At 44.8% G+C, this 17,023-nt stretch overlaps 1 protein-coding gene across 1 annotated transcript; it reads right to left on the bottom strand.

The window, feature by feature from the left end:
* Window positions 1-5,518: 5,518 nt before the first annotated feature.
* Window positions 5,519-11,060, bottom strand: LOC122691644 (calcitonin receptor-stimulating peptide 2). Its single transcript, XM_043898340.1, has 5 exons — window positions 10,980-11,060; window positions 9,984-10,078; window positions 9,107-9,238; window positions 6,254-6,439; window positions 5,519-5,684 (listed from the first exon to the last, which is right to left on the bottom strand). Exons 2-4 carry the CDS (start codon window positions 10,067-10,069, stop codon window positions 6,280-6,282), a joined length of 378 nt encoding a protein of 125 aa, XP_043754275.1. The 5' UTR covers window positions 10,070-10,078; window positions 10,980-11,060; the 3' UTR covers window positions 5,519-5,684; window positions 6,254-6,279.
* Between the last annotated feature and the right edge of the window lie 5,963 nt (window positions 11,061-17,023).

The raw sequence follows: 17,023 nt of genomic DNA, 5'->3' as shown, positions 1-17,023 counted from the left end.
AGATAGAAAGATTAACTCCCCAGGTTGGTAGGTGCGCAATATGCTACTGGAGATCAGTGGGGAAATAACTCCAGAAAGAATGAAGCGATGGAGCCAAAGCAAAAACAACACCCAGTTGTGAATGGGACTAGTGATAGAAGCAGGGTTGGATGCTGTAAAGAGCAATATTGCATAGGAACCTGGAATGTTAGTTCCATGAATCAAGGCAAATTGGAAGTGGTCAACAGGAGATGACACAAATGAACATCGACATTCTAGGAATCAGTGAACTAAGACAGACTGGAATGGGTGAATTTAACTCAGATGACCATTATACCTACTACTGTGGGCAAGAATCCCTTAGAAGAAATGGAGTAGCCATCATGGTCAACAAAAGAGTCCGAAATGCAGTACTTGGATGCAATCTCAAAAACGACAGAATGATCTCTGTTCGTTTCCAAGGCAAACCATTCAAGACCACAGTAATCCATGTCTAGGCCCCGACCAGTAATGCTGAAGAAGCTGAAGTTGAACGGTTCTATGAAGACCTACAAGACCTTCTAGAATTAACACCCAAAAAAGATGTCCTTTTCATTATAGGGGACTGGAATGAAAAGTAGGAAGTCAAGAAACACCTGGAGTAACAAGCAAATTTGGCCTTGGAGTACGGATTGAGGCAGGGCAAAGACTAATAGAGTTCTGCCAAGAGAACTCACTGGTCATAGCAAACACCCTCTTCCAACAACACAAGAGAAGACTCTACACATGGACATCACCAGATGGTCAACACTGAAATCAGATTGTTTATATTCTTTGCAGCCAAAGATGGAGAAGCTCTATACAGTCAGCAAAAACAAGACCGGGAGCTGACTGTGGCTCCAATCATGAACTCCTTATTGCCAAATTCAGACTGAAATTGAAGAAAGTAGGGAAAATCACTAGACCATTCAGGTATGACCTAAATCAAATCCCTTATGAGTATACAGTGGAACTGAGAAATAGATTCAAGGGACTACATCTGATAGACAGAGAGCCTGATGAACTATGTATGGAGGTTCATGACATTGTACAGGAGACAGGAATCAAGACCACCCCCAAGAAAAAGAAATGCAAAAAAACAAAATGGCTATCTGAGGAGGGCTTACAAATAGCTGTGAAAAGAAGAGAAAAGCAAAGGAGAAAAGGAAAGAGATTCACATTTGAATGCAGAGTTCCAAAGAATAGCAAGGAGAGATAAGAAAGCATTCCTCAGCAATCAAGGCAAAGAAATAGAGGAAAACAACAGAATGGGAAAGACTAGAGATCTCTTCAAGAAAATTAGAGATACCAAGGGAACATTTCATGCAAAGACGGGTTCAATAAAGGGCAGAAATGGTATGAACCTAACAGAAGCAGAAGATATTAAGAAGAGGTGGCAAGAATACACAGAAGAACTGTACAAAAAAGATCTTCACAACCCAGATAATCGCGATGGAAAGATCACTCACCTAGAGCCAGGCATCCTGGAATGTGAAGTCAAGTGGGCCTTAGGAAGCATCTCTACAAACAAAGCCAGTGGAGGTGATGAAATTCCAGTTGAGCTATTTCAAATCCTAAAAGATGATGCTGTGATAGTGCTGCACTCAATATGCCAGCAAATTTGGAAAACTCAGCAGTGGCCATGGGACTGGAAAAGGTCAGTTTTCATTCCAATCCCAAAGAAAGGCAATGCCAAAGAATGCTCAAACTACTGCACAGTTGCACTCATCTCACACGCTAGTAAAATAATGCTCAAAATTCTCCAAGCCAGGCTTCAGCAATATGTGAACTGTGAGCTTCCAGATGTTCAAGCTGGTTTTAGAAAAGGTAGAGGAACCAGAGATCAAATTGCTAACATCTGCTGGATCATCGAAAAAGCAAGAGAGTTCCAGAAAAACATCTATTTCTGCTTTATTGACTATGCCAAAGCCTTTGACTGTATGGATCACAATAAACTGTGGAAAATTCTGAAAGAGATGGGAATATACCAGACCACCTGATCTGCCTCTTGAGAAACCTATATTTAGGTCAGGAAGCAACAGTTAGAACTGGACATGGAACAGCAGACTGGATCCATATAAGAAAAGGAGTACATCAAGGCTGTATATTGTCACCCTGCTTATTTCACTTATATGCAGAGTACATCATGAGACACGCCAGGTTGGATGAAGCACAAGCTGGAATCAAGATTGCCAGGAGAAATATCAATAACCTCAGATATGCAGATGACACCACCCTTATGGCAGAAAGTGAAGAAGTACTAAAGAGCCTCTTGATGAAAGTGAAAGAGGAGAGTGGAAAAGTTGGCTTAAAGCTCAACATTCAAGATGCTCAACATCACTCATTATCAGAGAAATGCAAATCAAAACCACAATGAGATACCATTACATGCCAGTGAGGATGGCTGCTATCCAGAAGTGTACAAGCAATAAATGCTGGAGAGGGTGTGGAGAAAAGGGAACCCTCTTACACTGTTGGTGGAAATTCAAACTAGTACAGCCACTATGGAGAAAAATGTGGAGATTTCTTAAAAAAACTGGAAATAGAACTGCCATATGACCCAGCAATCCCACTTCTGGGCATACACCGAGGAAACCAGATCTGAAAGAGACACATGCACCCCAATGTTCATCGCAGCACTGTTTATAATAGCCAGGATATGGAAGCAACCTAGATGCCCATCAGCAGACGAATGGATAAGGAAGCTGTGGTACATATACACCATGGACTATTACTCAGCCATTAAAAAGAATTCATTTGAACCAGTTCTAATGAGATGGATGAAACTGGAGCCCATTATACAGAGTGAAGTAAGCCAGAAAGATAAAGATCAATACAGTATACTAACGCACATATATGGAATTTAGAAAGATGGTAACGATAACCCTATATGCAAAACAGAAAAAGAGACACAGATGTACAGAACAGACTTTTGGACTCTGTGGGAGAAGGCGAGGGTGGGATGTCTCGAGAGAACAGCATCGAAACATGTATATTATCAAGGGTGAAACAGATCACCAGCCCAGGTTGGATGCATGAGACAAGTGTTTGGGGCTGGTGCACTGGGAAGACCCAGAGGGATGGGGTGGGGAGGGAGGTGGGAGGGAGGTGGGAGGGGGGGTCGGGATGGGAAATACATGTAAATCCATGGCTGATTCATGTCAATGTATGGCAAAAACCACTACAATATTGTAAAGTAATTAGCCTCCAACTAATAAAAATAAATGGGAAAAAAAAGAGAAAAAAAAAAAAAGCTCAACATTCAGAAAACTAAGATCATGGCATCTGGTCCCATCACTTCATGGCAAATAGATGGGAAAGCAGTGGAAACAATGGCTGACTTTATTTTTCTGGGCTCCAAAAATCACTGCAGATGGTGATTGCAGCCATGAAATTAAAAGATGCTTACTCCTTGGAAGGAAAGTTATGACCAACCTAGACAGCATATTAAAAAGCAGAGACATTACTTTATTAACAAAGGTCCATCTAGTCAAGGCTACGGTTTTTCCAGTGGTCATGTATGGATGTGAGAGTTGGACTCTAAAGAAGGCTGAGTGCTGAAGAATTGATGCTTTTGAACTGTGGTGTTGGAGAAGACTCTTGAGAGTCCCTTGGACTGCAAAGAGATCCAACCAGTCCACCTGAAAGGAGATCAGTCCTGGGTATTCATTGAAAGGACTGATGCTGAAGCTGAAACTCCAATACTTTGGTCACCTGATGTGAAGAGCTGACTCATTTGAAAAGACACTGATGCTGGGAAAGATTGAGGGCAGGAGGAGAAGGGGATGACAGAGGATGAGATGGTTGGATGGCATCACCAACTTGATGGACATGGGTTTGGGTAAACTCCAGGAGAAGGTGATGGACAGGGAGGCCTGGCGTGCTGCGGTTCATGGGGTTTCAAAGAGTTGGACATGACTGAGCAACTGAACTGAACTGAATGATGAGTAAAGAATGAATGGGAACAAGGGTCATAATTCTATGAGCTTCTGAGGAAATAACTAGAATCAATAGGTAGTAGAGATGGTGTTCTAATTAAAAAAACCCACTTAGGGCTTCCCTGGTGGGTCAGTGGTAAAGAGTCCACCTGCCAGTGCAGGGAACACAGGTTCGATCCCTGGTCTGCGAAGAGTCCACATGCCACTGAGCAACTAAGCCCATGTGCCACAACTATTCAGCCTGTGCCCTAGAGCCTGGTAGCCATAACTACTGAGCCCATGCGCTGTAACTATGGAAGCCTGCACACCTAGAGCCTGTGCTCTGCAACAAGAGAAACTACTGCAATGGGAAGCCTGTGCACCACAACTAGAGAGTAGCCCCCATTCACTGCAATTAGAGAAAACCCCGCACAGCAGCAAAGACCCGGCACAGCCAAAAATAAATAATCTTTTTTTTTTTTTTTAAAGTATAATCCATTAAAAACAAAACAAAACTTAACTGACTGTCCACCAGTGAAATGGGCGGTTCAATCATCTTGGAAGTTACAGTCAATAGCTGGTATCTAGAATTTCCAACAGATACCAGGAATGTTGATGCTGGGAGATTTCTTCATTTAACAAGCCTTTAGACCCTATGACATCTCAGATTCCTTCTAATACTGAATGCCTCTGACTCTACAGCTGGATCACCTCAGTCTCCCCTGGTTAGGATATAAGCCCCACGAATGCAGGGTTTTTTTTCTGTTCTGTTCATTGCTCTTCTTGGAGCTAAAATAGTGTTAAGCCTACAGGAGAGACTCAGTGATTGTTAAACATGGGAGTGTCCCTGTTAAACTTACTGCAGGCCTCTGAGCAGTGCATTTTTCTTTTCTGCAACTCAGAAAGTAAAACATTGGATTGGATGGTGTCTGATGACCTTTCCAGGTCTTCCAGTCTGTGATCCCCTTTTCAGACTGTGAGCCACTGCTTCTAAAGGGGTTTGCAGGCTGTGGGGGGTGTGAAGAGTGGCTGTTTAGAGGTAAAGCAGGAATGGGGGATGGGTAAGGAGAAATCGGAGTCAAGGAGAAGAGAACAGATAACCTCTGTGGCTGGGGACCAGAGCACTCCCTGAAAATAAATGTGAATGTCTCTTTGAGATGCTGAGGGTTCTAATTCCAATAAGGGCTTTTCACTTGACACTGAGGGTACATGATGCTGATGACCCAGCCCAAGCATGGTATCACTGCCTCATTTGAGCCAGCCTGGTCAACAAAGTGTTCACAGTTCCCTGAGTTTCTCATGGAAAAAACAGCATAAATAGCAGCAAGTGTCCTTTTAACTGTATTGAAAATATGTTTTTATCTTGATGAAGTACATAATGCACTTCATCAAGATAAAAAACATTTCTTTAAGCAAAGAGTTCCACTGAGGCTCGGTATTGCGATGCATCCCCAGACACCCACAAGGCAGCGACCTCATGTGCTCCTGAGGTTTCACAGAATAGCTGACAGTTTGGTTGACAGGGTCCAGGTTTGCTGCCAGCTAAGTCAATGAGATGTGTGTCATATTTACTAAATACAGAATCAAATATAAAAAGATGCACATTGGGTAATTGCAATGATTTTATTCTGCATTTGCCTTTATTTCAAGCAAAAAGAAGTGTTTTCAGTATCAAGAGGCATGCATATATGTGTCTTCCATTCAATTTTTTTTTTTCAATACGTTGCTTTCATGCAAATGAAAGGAAATGGAGTTCAGCTTCTTGGTGACCTAGGAGGAAAAAAAAGAAGAGCTAGAATATAGTACTTATTAATAATGAGGCTCTTGTCATGTACTATCTCAATTACTTTTTATATTAATGATGAAAGGTGGGTACTATTGTTGCCTTCAAGTTATATGGGGAAACCAAGGCTCATGTGGTAACTGGGTCTGCTCCATGGTTACATAGTTAGTAAGGACAAACAAAGTATTTGAACCCAAGTCTATACTCTGAATTCAGATGTACATGACACTGTAGGGCTTACTCCAAAGGGAAGGCTCTCTGCCTTCCAAAATAAAAAACTAGAATAATTACAATTATAACTGCAAAGAACAGTATTTTAAATGAATAGGATCTATATTTCCTCTCAGTGTCAAGATAAGACACTGGAAAATATAAATGAACCCAATTTAGAGGGGTCTCAGATATTCAGACTCTCTGTTCTGTATCTGGACACTGGGGCCAGCAACTCTGCTGTGGATTTTTTTATGATATAGGCCCAGGAAGTGTTAAGAGTGTGGGCTGTACTCCTGTAATACCCAGCCATTTGCCCTGCTATCTGAGGTATTAACATGCTTACCTTTCTTCCTGGAGTAATTTCACTGCTCAGTCCTGAAGGTCCCTGCAGCGCTGGCCAAAGGCTTTGGAGCCCACGTTGGTGGACATGAAGTTCCTCTTAATCTCAGTCCCAGATCTGCTCAGTGAGCCTGCCATCTTATGGGTCATACAGGTGGCCCTGTTACAGGATCTTTTCTGGGCAGTGATGCTGATTTGCAGAATGGAGATAAAGAGAAAGTCTGTCAGTGAGAGGTTGAGGGCAAGGGCTACCCCACAGTACAATTACTGCTCTGAGAGGCACCAATGAACCTTAAATATTTCTCCCAAGCACAAAATCACAGCAGAAAATCATAGAGCATTAGAGAAAATGCCACAATCATTCTCCACTTCCAGGAGTGTCAGAAAAACCAAACCCACTCTGGACAACAAGCCATGGAACACAGAACTATAGCAGCCAGTCTTTTCTGTGCAAGTAAAAAACTTGGGATTCCCATGTGGCTCCTTGGTAAAAAAAAAAAAAATCCAATGCAGGAGACGCAGGAGATGTGGATTCAACTCCTGGGTCAGAAAAATTCCCTGGAGGAGGAAATGGTAACCCACCCCAGCATTCTTGCCTGGAAAATCTCATGGACAGAGGAACCTGGTGGGCTACAGTCCATGGGCTTGCAAAGAGTCAGACATGACTGAACATGCATGCAAATGAAAACTTAACTAAGCTTAGGTGACTAGAGAGATTACAGTACCACACCCAACCTCATTCTTAAGACCGTCTGAAGGATGCATTCCATTCACAGGTACTGAGTGTTCTTAGGAAAAGAAAAACTCCCCTGTCCCCCTGGAAGAGGAAGTGAATTTGTAGCATCAAGTCCCAGAGGTGCTATGTAGCTCCTCAGTGCTCCTGTTTTTGCTACCTGAGGTTGCTCACAGGGATCACCCACCAAGCCCTAACTCCAGCTACCCAGGGCTAAGGCTACTTGCCAGACAGGTCCCTGAATCCGTCTAGTATGGGATGTAGCTAGAGAGAAATCCACAACTCCGATGTTTTTATTTATTTTTTTTTTTATGTTTTTAGAAATATATGTTTATTCCCCCAGTGACAGGCATGTTGAGAAGCAGGACTGAGAAGCTGTATTATGAAATTCACAGGTACTCCTGGGGCTACCTGCTCTCTCCTGATCTCTTCCTGATTCTCTTCAGACCTGCCCTCCCTCCTCCCATCTGATGTTCCAGACATCCACTGCTCTAAAGAAAGCCGCTGATACCAGCCCAAAGAGCAACCAGAGAAGATCACATGCATCAAGTTATAGGAAGAAAGAAATTGGAAAGGAGAGGAAGGGGTGGAGTAGGCTCTTTGGGGCATGCCAATGTGAGAGGGTCATGGTCTTTATCTAATCCCTGGTGGCTCATATGGTAAAGAATCTACCTGCAATTCGGGAGACTGGGTTTGATCCCTGGGTTGTGAAGATCCCCTGGAGGAGGGAATGGCTACTCATTCCAGTATCTTTGTGGAATTCTCCACAAACAGAGAAGCCTGGTGGGCTATAGTCCATGGGATCACAAAGAGTTCGACATGGCTGATCAACTAACACTTTTACTTGCAATGTGAGGTGTTATGATTTTTCTCTAAAACTCTGACCATGACTGATTTCTTTCCAGCATTCTGACCACAGTTTTAGTTAAGTAGTATATGTAAACCTTGTTGAGGTCCTGTGTGTATATGCCCAGCACATAGATACTCAGATTACTGTACCGCTTAGCTCTGGAGCCATCCAGGCTGCAGGGAAAAGGCAAACCAGACAATACTATGTGCTAGGGCTGCCCCAGAATGCAGAAGGTTAGACCAGGGAGGGGGCACTTGGAGCAGAGGTGGAAGGGGCAGGCAGGGGGCACAGCTCACACACCCTCCACTAGGAGAACTCAGAGGTTCGCTGAGCCAGGGCAGAGTGGGGCAGGGCTGCAGTGGGGAAGGGGTGACCTTTTCTGGCATTCCACATGCTGCTCAGTCCTTCCTGCTCTGCAGAGAGGTTCTCAGGGTGGATGCAAGTGCAATGCATGGCTCTGCTGGTGTGAACTCAAAGCTCAGGGTGCACAGGGAGGTGGGGACGGGGAAGGGTGTCTGGTCCAGTGAGAACATGCACATGGCCACAGATTCTACACATTTAAAGGCCCCAGACCTACCTCAGACACTGCACTACCTGACACCATCCTTTGTAAGGGCTCTGGCTTCACCTTGCAAATATGCAATGACAATGCCTTGCAGGTGTGAAAGAATATCATGCCCAGGTTCACGAGGAGGGGCCACATTTCTAAATCCCCTGAGATACATGGGATTTATTCCCTGGGTTTACTTTATGAGGGTAAACTCCTCCAATACTGGGAGGTTTCCTCAGTAGGTAGGTAGGTAGGTAGGTTTACTGACTAAGTCATGTCCGACTCTTGCAACCCCATGGACTGTAGCCCACCAGGCTCCTCTGTCCACGGGATTCTCCAGGCTAGAATACTGGAATGGGTTTCCATTTCCTTCTCCAGAGGATCTTCCCCAACCAGGGATTGAACCTGGACCTCCTGCATTGCAGGCAGACTCTTTACCGATGAGGCACTAGGGAAGCACTGGACTGCCAGACAATTTCCAGAGTGAACGATTCCACAGCTTCCCCCACTGCTTTCAGAAAGGCATCTTTTTACATGTGGGCAACCATAGTCCCTTCACATGATCTTTGTCTTCAGTGGAGCCTGTAGAAGAGCTGGACCCCAGGCATGAACAGTGACAGCTTGCTGGCTGCCTGCCTGGCTATGTTCTCTCCTACCTGTCAGGACACCCCTTCCTGGTAAGCCAGGGGAGAGGGTAAGAGCTGAGCAGAGGGCAGAACCTTACCGCAAGTTCTCTGTCTCCCGCTTCAGTTCACTGGTCTTGATCTGCACATAGTCGTTCATCATTGCAGCCAATAGGAGGCACATTTCCTTCTCTGTGAGTATAGCAGGATCAAAGTCATTCTCCAAGGCTGACCTAGGGGAAAGAAGCAAGTCCAATACTGGCTCTGAGTCCCTGCCTACCCCCACCCTCAGGATAAGCAGCCAGGTTTCCTGGTTTCTGCAGCTTCCCCTGAGGATGTGGCTGCTCCAAATGTCAGTGGAGGAAATGAGCCCATTTTCTATTCAAAAATGTAGCTTCTCCAGGAGTTAGGCTCTGGTGTGACCTCTAAGAAATGGTTTGCTGGAAACTGATAGTTAGATTTTCTGGAACTTTATGAGCTCAGTGTTAAATGCAGCTATTGTTAAAAATTAAATGATAATGATAGTTTGAATCTGAAAATGGTTTCAGTTTAATAAATATAATTTGAATCAGGATGAGAAATTAGATGACTAGATCACACATCAAATTAATGACAAATGTATTGGCCAAGCAGTTAGCAAATTAGGATGAAATCTATTTTTCAAATTATGGTTAAATTAGCAACTCTCTTTTGCTCAAGATACAAATATTTGGTAAAAGCAACAAAAGTATGTTATGAAGTTCAATGAGTTATATGAAACTTATAATAATGAGTACTGTCTTATGCCTATTTGTAAACTATGTGCTACACATCCTTGTGTTATAAAACATTTATGATGAGCTTTCTATAGAGTGTACATTCATACATTACCACCATGCATCCCCCGCACCACGAGCCAGTTGTTAAAGATTCAGCACAGCACAACTGAGAACACAGGATTTGTGGGAGGCGAGAGGGCACCTGGTGGGACTGTCTTACCTGAACGGTGCTGCCTGGAGCATGCCTGCCTGATACATGACCAGCAAGCCGAGGACCAGGAAGGGCAGAAACTTCCAGAACCCCATGACGCCTCTCTGCAAGGGGGAAAGTGACATCACCACCTGCAGCAGTTCGTTTTGTGAACCCAGAGACCTGGGCTCTACCCCTACCTCCGCTTCTAACACCCTTGCATCCTGGTTTCAGGCTGGACATCTCACTCCCCTTCACCATCGTTTCCTCTTGGCCAGGGCTCCTGGAGGACAGACTAGGAGTACCTGTCACCACAGCTTTCCCCTTTGGGCCACCCAGAGCTGTCCTGCTGGTGCTGGGCTTTTCCTCATATCTCATTGGGGAAGGGGGTTAGAAAGGACTTATCACAGAAGTTGGAATCCCTGAGAATTAAAAAACCAGATTCTACCTGTCAGCCACTCCACACTAGGGCTAAGAGGACCCTGTAAGAAGCAAACTGGGAGAGTCTCAAATTGGGACCCAGAACTTAAACTGGGAAAAAAGCTCCCAGAACCTGCAACTGGGGCTTGCGTTTAACAGTTACCTGCCCCTTAGTCGTTGTACCTGTTTGCCACCCGCTTTGGCTGGACCAAGTTCTGAACCCATTTCCCACAGACCACTAGGCATGAGATGTGATTCCAGAGCACTCGGTCTGCACAAAGTTATTCCTGCGTCCTGTTCTGTGGGTGGCACCTGGAAAGCTCCAAAATCTAGAAATTGACCTAAGCACGTGTGCAGCGGGAGAAACGAGCCTGGAGCCCGCTGTGGCAAGGGGAGAGTGGAGCACAAAGTCCAGGAACTGAGACCGTTCAGTGTTACCTGTGTGGAGGAATCCTTGGGAAGAACCGCGGAGTGACACAGAGCGTGATGAGAACGTGGACCGGCACTCTTGATACCGGAAAGGGGATCAGGTAAGAAAAAGTAATGAAGAAAGGGAAGAGAGGGGGAGAGAATAGAATCCAGCTAAGCTGGAGTCTCCAGACTTACCTGGCAACAGGAGCTGGGCGGCTTGAAGCAGAGGAGGGAGCAGTTACTGTAGCCTTGGCGGTAGGCGATGGCACTGCAGAAGTGACAGGATCTGGTAACGCCTGCCTCTGATGCCTCCAGCACCAGCAGCTGCTCTTATTTCCGCAGCTCTGCGTCTGGGGTGGTCCAAGAGCTCCAGGCAACCAATGACGGGAAGGATCCTGAAGCCCCAGAATGATGGTGTCACCACTTGCGTCCAGAGCCTGGAGCATCCAGCAAGCCCACCCCAAGTGTATTTGCATTGAGATCACTGACGGCAGGGGTGGGAGGGTTGGTAGGGACCCAAAAAAGAATACACTTAAAAGTTACCAGGAATTTGAGGACAAATTGACGTCACGGTAAATTTCACCTGTTCAGTTCCTTGAGGTTTGAACACGTCCTACTCCATCCCCAACTGTGCGGCGATCTTGTAGGGCAGCGTCCAACATTACAAGGAATCCTGGCTGCCTTGCAGTCTGACAGTATCCCAAGTGATGCTTGGAGGGTTAATGTACAGCAGAGTGGACGATTCTGTCCCCAAGATAGGGTGTCTGATTCAGGCGGCTAGAACGATACACAGAGGGATGAGGCTTCTGGGAATCAAGAAATGAAGGGGCAAGCCACTTTGTCAGACCTGAAGTCAGTACCAGCTGTGCCAATATGAGCTAGTAAGATCATAGCAAATAAATTCTCAGTGTTTCAACACACACTTATCTTTGAGATGGGGGCTACATTCCCATCTTGAAAACTTTTTTTTTTTTTTTTTAATAAAAAAACTCAAATGATCTTTATTTTAGTATCCGGCGTTTCTAGCGAAAGGCAACCGATCCCAGTCTAGCCTTACAGCGCTCTGAACACCCTATCTTCCATTTTTGCGATTGGGTTGTGTTCCTGTGTCTGAGGGAGAGTCAAGCTAGAAACTGTTTCCCTCCTAGGTGGGGATCTAGAAGAGCTTCCTGGTCCGCATAGGGGATTCCGTAAGACTGCAACCCATACTATGGAAATTTCCACTTCGTTTTCTGCCCGGACTCGCAATGGGTGGTCCAAACAAGAAGGCCTGGGTGCCCCGCTGGCACTCAGCGGGGAGATGTAAGGCATAGATGTTTCCTAAACCTCGAGGCACATACTGATCCTTCCCCTTCCTCACCAGCCATCCATCATCTCTCACCGGCCCAATCTATTTCCCGATGTCCCCGCGGTTTCCGTGCGCTTCATGCCAAAATATCCCAATGGCAAGTGATTCCAGCTCTGCACTCTCACCCTCCTCACTTCACACTTCCAGTCATACTCTTACCCACACACAGTCTCATTACTGCCTCTAAATGTGTGCCCACTTCCACACCACCGGAACTCATAAAACAACACGGGCGCACAGGGGCATCCACACGGATTTACTTTGTTCAGTCTCAAGTGTCTTGGGTTCCTATGCACACGACCGCAGTAACACCCAATTAAGCAGCATGTTGACCTTCGTACTCCCTCCACAACTCAGCTGCAGAGCCCTCTGCCTGACTTTTCGACTCCAAGCCCTCTTCGACGGCCCTAAGAGAATACAGAGGGCTGTTCCCGGGCTACAGGGGCGCCAGGTCTACTGCACATGCGCAATCTGCTGTTTCCCATACAAATGCCCCAGCACCGCGAGCGCATCGGCCACATCGCGGGCCAACGGTGGGCTGCAAGGACCCCAGCTAGGTGATTCTGCCAGACAGAGCTGAAACCAGCGCGGGTGTGTGATGAGTGGCCCAGGCCACAGGTCCACGTCCCAGTCCAGGGTTCAGAAACCACAGTATATTCTTCGATACACGGCCCTCGCGCCACACTTCTTCCCCTTTCAGGTTGGTGGTCTCAGGGTTCAGAACACCTAACTTCCAAGAGGCCTTATTCCAGTTTTCTGCTTCTTAACCCAGGAGTGGGACTGATGCAAGAAAAATAAAAATCTCGGGGCTGGGGAACTGAGTATCTAAAACTCAGTCGCCTGGGGGTCATATGGCAGGGCGGGGGCGGGGAAGGGGGGCAGGGAAATAGAAGAACTCGTTGGTTGCGGGCTGCTGGCTTGAGCACAGAGCTGGGAAAGGTGAGCAGAACCGGTGGAGGGGTCAGAATGGCGAATTGCAGGCTCAGTGTGCCCTGGAGCTGAGACCCAGATGGGAGTTTGGGGGCTTAGCAGTTGCCTTGCCTAGGCGTGCATACAGATTTGCAAGTCTAAATTGGTGAAGGGCGCTTAGTAGGTACTTGTGGCAGTATAAATTGGGCTCTGCCATTTAGTTGAGTCTGACTCTTAGGTGCCGAATACTCTTGGATATGACTTCCAAAGAAAGAGGTTTCTCATATATGAACCTTCTGAAATCATTTGTTAGTATGTGTTTACCTGGATTGCATTTTCCTGATGAGAGAACCACAGGTTTCACCAGCGCCATGGTGACTGCAAAGTGGTTAACACGACTTTAGAAGCTGATTTTGTAACCAGGTTACTTTGTGGGCTGGAGCTCCACCCATGACTGCCATGTCTTCAGTCTTCAAAGCAAACATCCATTCCTCACTCTGAAATCTTTGCAGGCTACAGAGGATGGGCTGTTGGTGCCAGGGCAGGAAGCAGGGTCTGCACCATAGAGGGTGCTAACATAGCCTCTGGCTATTACAGGCTTTACTTTAATGTCAGTCTCTCTAGATAGGGAGGGACTGAGATTAATTCTTCCCTCAAGCGCTTTCTGAGTGCCTCAAGCTGAGCTGAGTGTTAAGCGAAAGAGAAAAGTGAAGTCGCTCAGTCCTGTCTGACTCTTTGCAACCCCATGGACTGTAGCCTACCAGGCTCCTCCGTCCATGGGATTTTCCAGGCGAGAATACTGGATTGGGTTGCCGTTTCCTTCTCCAGGGGATCTTCCCCGCCCAGGGCTTGAAACTGGGTCTCCAGCATTGTAGGCAGACGCTTTACTGTCTGAGCCACCAGGGAAGTCCTTGCTGAGTGTTAAGGTTTATTAAAAATTGTCCTTTTCTTTGTCACTTAACACATGTGGCTCACTAGTCAGCACTCGGCAGATGTTTATTGAGTGAATGAATGGAAATTAATCCATTGGGGCAAATTCACCAGCCAGTCTCACCACTATGACAAATCTCTAACCCCAGTCTGCAGATAATCTGGACCTCGTTAGAGATTCCCAAATTGTGAGCACAAACATTTCAGTCAGACTTCTCTTATTTTATATGATACATACAGTTTCCTGATAGAAGTTTCTAGGAATGAGACAGGTAAATAATGATTTCCCCTAGGGTTTCCTCTAAAATCTAGGATCTCCTAGTGTGGGATACAAAACCATCTCCTCTGAGTGCATTCCTGATTTATGAAGTGAACTTTGGGAATTTTATACCTGCCGGATTGATCACAAATTGTTTGTGATTGTGTCCAGCCTTCTCTGAACTATCTCAGGACAACAGTAAAGAGAAAATGATCTAGCAAAGGTGCCAAGGAAAATGTTAATTTAAAAATAGTCATTGACTCTTTGGTTCCTGATTTTATAACCTTATTTCATAACTTTTAAACTTGAAAATCAGGATCAGTTAGAAACAATCTGGTTTGTAAAAAAAAAAAAAATTTAACACTCTAATAACCTCTCACTTTAATGCCTATTTCCATTGTTTAAAATTAGATTTCTGTGCTTTTTGACTTAAAATTTTTTAAAAAGATGGTTTATCAGGATGTGACAGAGACTCAATGTATTAATTAGTTGAAAATTCTTATTGGAGTTTCCATGCAGTCAAAAGGTTTACACCTAAAAACTTATTCCTTTAATTCTTTACAATTCATGTATAATACAGATTCAACATCAACAGCAAAATCACAACAGTTAACAACCTTAGCAGCAGTGTGTGTGTGTGTGTGTGTGTGTGTGTGTGTGCTCAGTCGTGTGTGTCTGACTCTTTACTGCTCCGTTGACTGTAGCCTGCCAGGTTCCTCCATGGGATTTCCCAAGGCAAGAGTGTTGGAGTGGATTGCCATTTCCTTCTCCAGGGGATCTTCCCCACCCAGGGATCAAACCTCCTCTCTTGCATCTCCAGTGTTGGCAGGTGGGTTCTTTATGACTGGCACCACCTGGGAAGCTCCTAGCAACAGTAGCAACAACACAAATTTTTTTTTGCTTCAGTCTGGGGGAAATTTGTAGCTATCAAATTAACTGAAGAATTTCTTTTCTTCTTCTTTTTTTTTTTTTTTTTGAGGTTAATTTGTGCTTTTATTTGCCAGTGTAATTAACCACAATGGCCTGCAGGCTTCTTTGATCTAAAAAAATACATTTTATATCACAACCCAACAAACACACACACATATATAATATGTATACATACATAAAAGTGAGACAAGTTTTGCCAAACTACCCTGAGTGTTAATTTTTTTTGGAGATCTTTTTCTTTTTTTAAAGCTAACTGAAGAATTTCAACTGAAAATGCCACAGAGAAGTTTAGAAGTCATAAATACAAATAAAAAGCTGAACAGACTAAAAAAATCAACAACTCTTCAAGGATCCCTAGAAGAAGTAAAGACCAAAAGGGCAAATTTCTGCCCCCAAGATTGGAATGATATACAGATGAATACTTACCAGACACAAGGGCAGACTCACTTGAAACTAGTGCCAGAGTAGGAAAACGTGAACTATAACTGACAAATTGCTGGAGGCTCAGTGTAAAAAACTCTGAAAGTTAAAAACCCACCTTCCCGCCCTGCAATTATCTGAGATTTACCTCCAGGAGCCCATGTTCTCACAGTAAATATGGGAGAAAAGTTTCCTCATGCTTCTAGGAGGGGAAGAAGAAAAGGAACCATTTTGAAATACACCAGAGCATCTGTTTTTCTTAACAAGGTCTGCCTTCAGGAGAAACTAGTTAACCAAAGCCTAACTTGCTGGAATACTATCAGAGCCTAAGTAACCTGGGGGCATGGGAAATTTCCAGCTAATTTCACTTCTAGCCTTGCAAGTAGGAGAAGGGAAACATTCAACTCCAGGACACTCTAGTTACCTCCTTTACCTAAAAGGGGAGGAAAAAAAGACTGAGAAACACCTGTGAAATTCACAGTCTGGACGCATAGGCTCACCAAAAGACCAACACCTAATTATAGGACTATGGAAACCATCCCCTGTGTACAGACTTCACTGCCACCTTACTCACAGCCTATTTACAGCAGTTTCTCTTATCCTATACATAATGTCCGGCTATCAGGAAGAAAAATTAAAGAGATACTAAGAGGCAAAAAACACAACATGAGTAGTCAGAGCAAAGATCAGAAGCAGACATGGCACAGTTTTGGCCTTAGACTGGGAATTTAAAACAACCATGATTAATATGCTAAGGACTGTCAAGTAGACAGCATGTAAGAACAGATGGACAAAAATGTAAGCAGAGAGATGGAAATCCAAAGAAAGAACCATAAAGAGGGATGAATATGTGGAGAAGAGAGGATTTTTTCTTAAGACAGTGAAAATACATTTTATGTTACTCTAGTGATGGATACATCAGTCCAGTTCAGTTGTCGCTCAGTCGTGTCTGACTCTTTGCGACCCCATGAATCGCAGCACGCCAGGCCTCCCTGTCCATCACCAACTCCTGGAGTTTACTCAAACTCATGTCCATCAAGTCAGTGATGCCATCGAGCCATCTCGTCCTCTGTTGTCCCCTTCTCCTCCTGCCCCCAGTCCCTCCCAGCATCAGCGTCTTTTCCAATGAGTCAGCTCTTTGCATGAGGTGGCCAAAGTATTGGAGTTTCAGCTTCAGCATCAGTCCTTCCAATGAACACCCAGGACTGATCTTTGGTATGGACTGGTTGGATCTCCTTGCAGTCCAAGGGACTCTCAAGAGTCTTCTCCAACACCACAGTTCAAAAGCATCAATTCTTCGGCGCTCAGTTTTCTTTATAGTCCGACTCGCACATCCATACATGACCACTGTAAAAACTATAGCCTTGACTAGACAGACCTTTGCTAGCAAAGTAATGTCTCTGCTTTTTAATATGCTGTCTAGGTTGGTCATAACTTTACTTT

The sequence above is a fragment of the Cervus elaphus genome, chromosome 1 (genome assembly GCF_910594005.1).
Source record: "Cervus elaphus chromosome 1, mCerEla1.1, whole genome shotgun sequence".
NCBI classification, from domain to species: Eukaryota; Metazoa; Chordata; class Mammalia; order Artiodactyla; family Cervidae; genus Cervus; species Cervus elaphus.
Note: the sequence above shows the minus strand (reverse complement) of the source record. Positions and strands in the feature narration are given on the sequence as shown.

Bases quoted from the DNA above. Each gene is read 5' to 3' on its own strand.
- LOC122691644 (XM_043898340.1), bottom strand. From the start codon at position 10,069: ATGGGGTTCTGGAAGTTTCTGCCCTTCCTGGTCCTCGGCTTGCTGGTC. The intron at 9,239-9,983 runs GTAAGACAGTCC...TCTTTCCCCTAG, and splicing joins CTCCAGGCAGCACCGTTCAG to GTCAGCCTTGGAGAATGACT. The intron at 6,440-9,106 runs GTAAGGTTCTGC...TCTGCAAATCAG, and splicing joins CGGGAGACAGAGAACTTGCG to CATCACTGCCCAGAAAAGAT.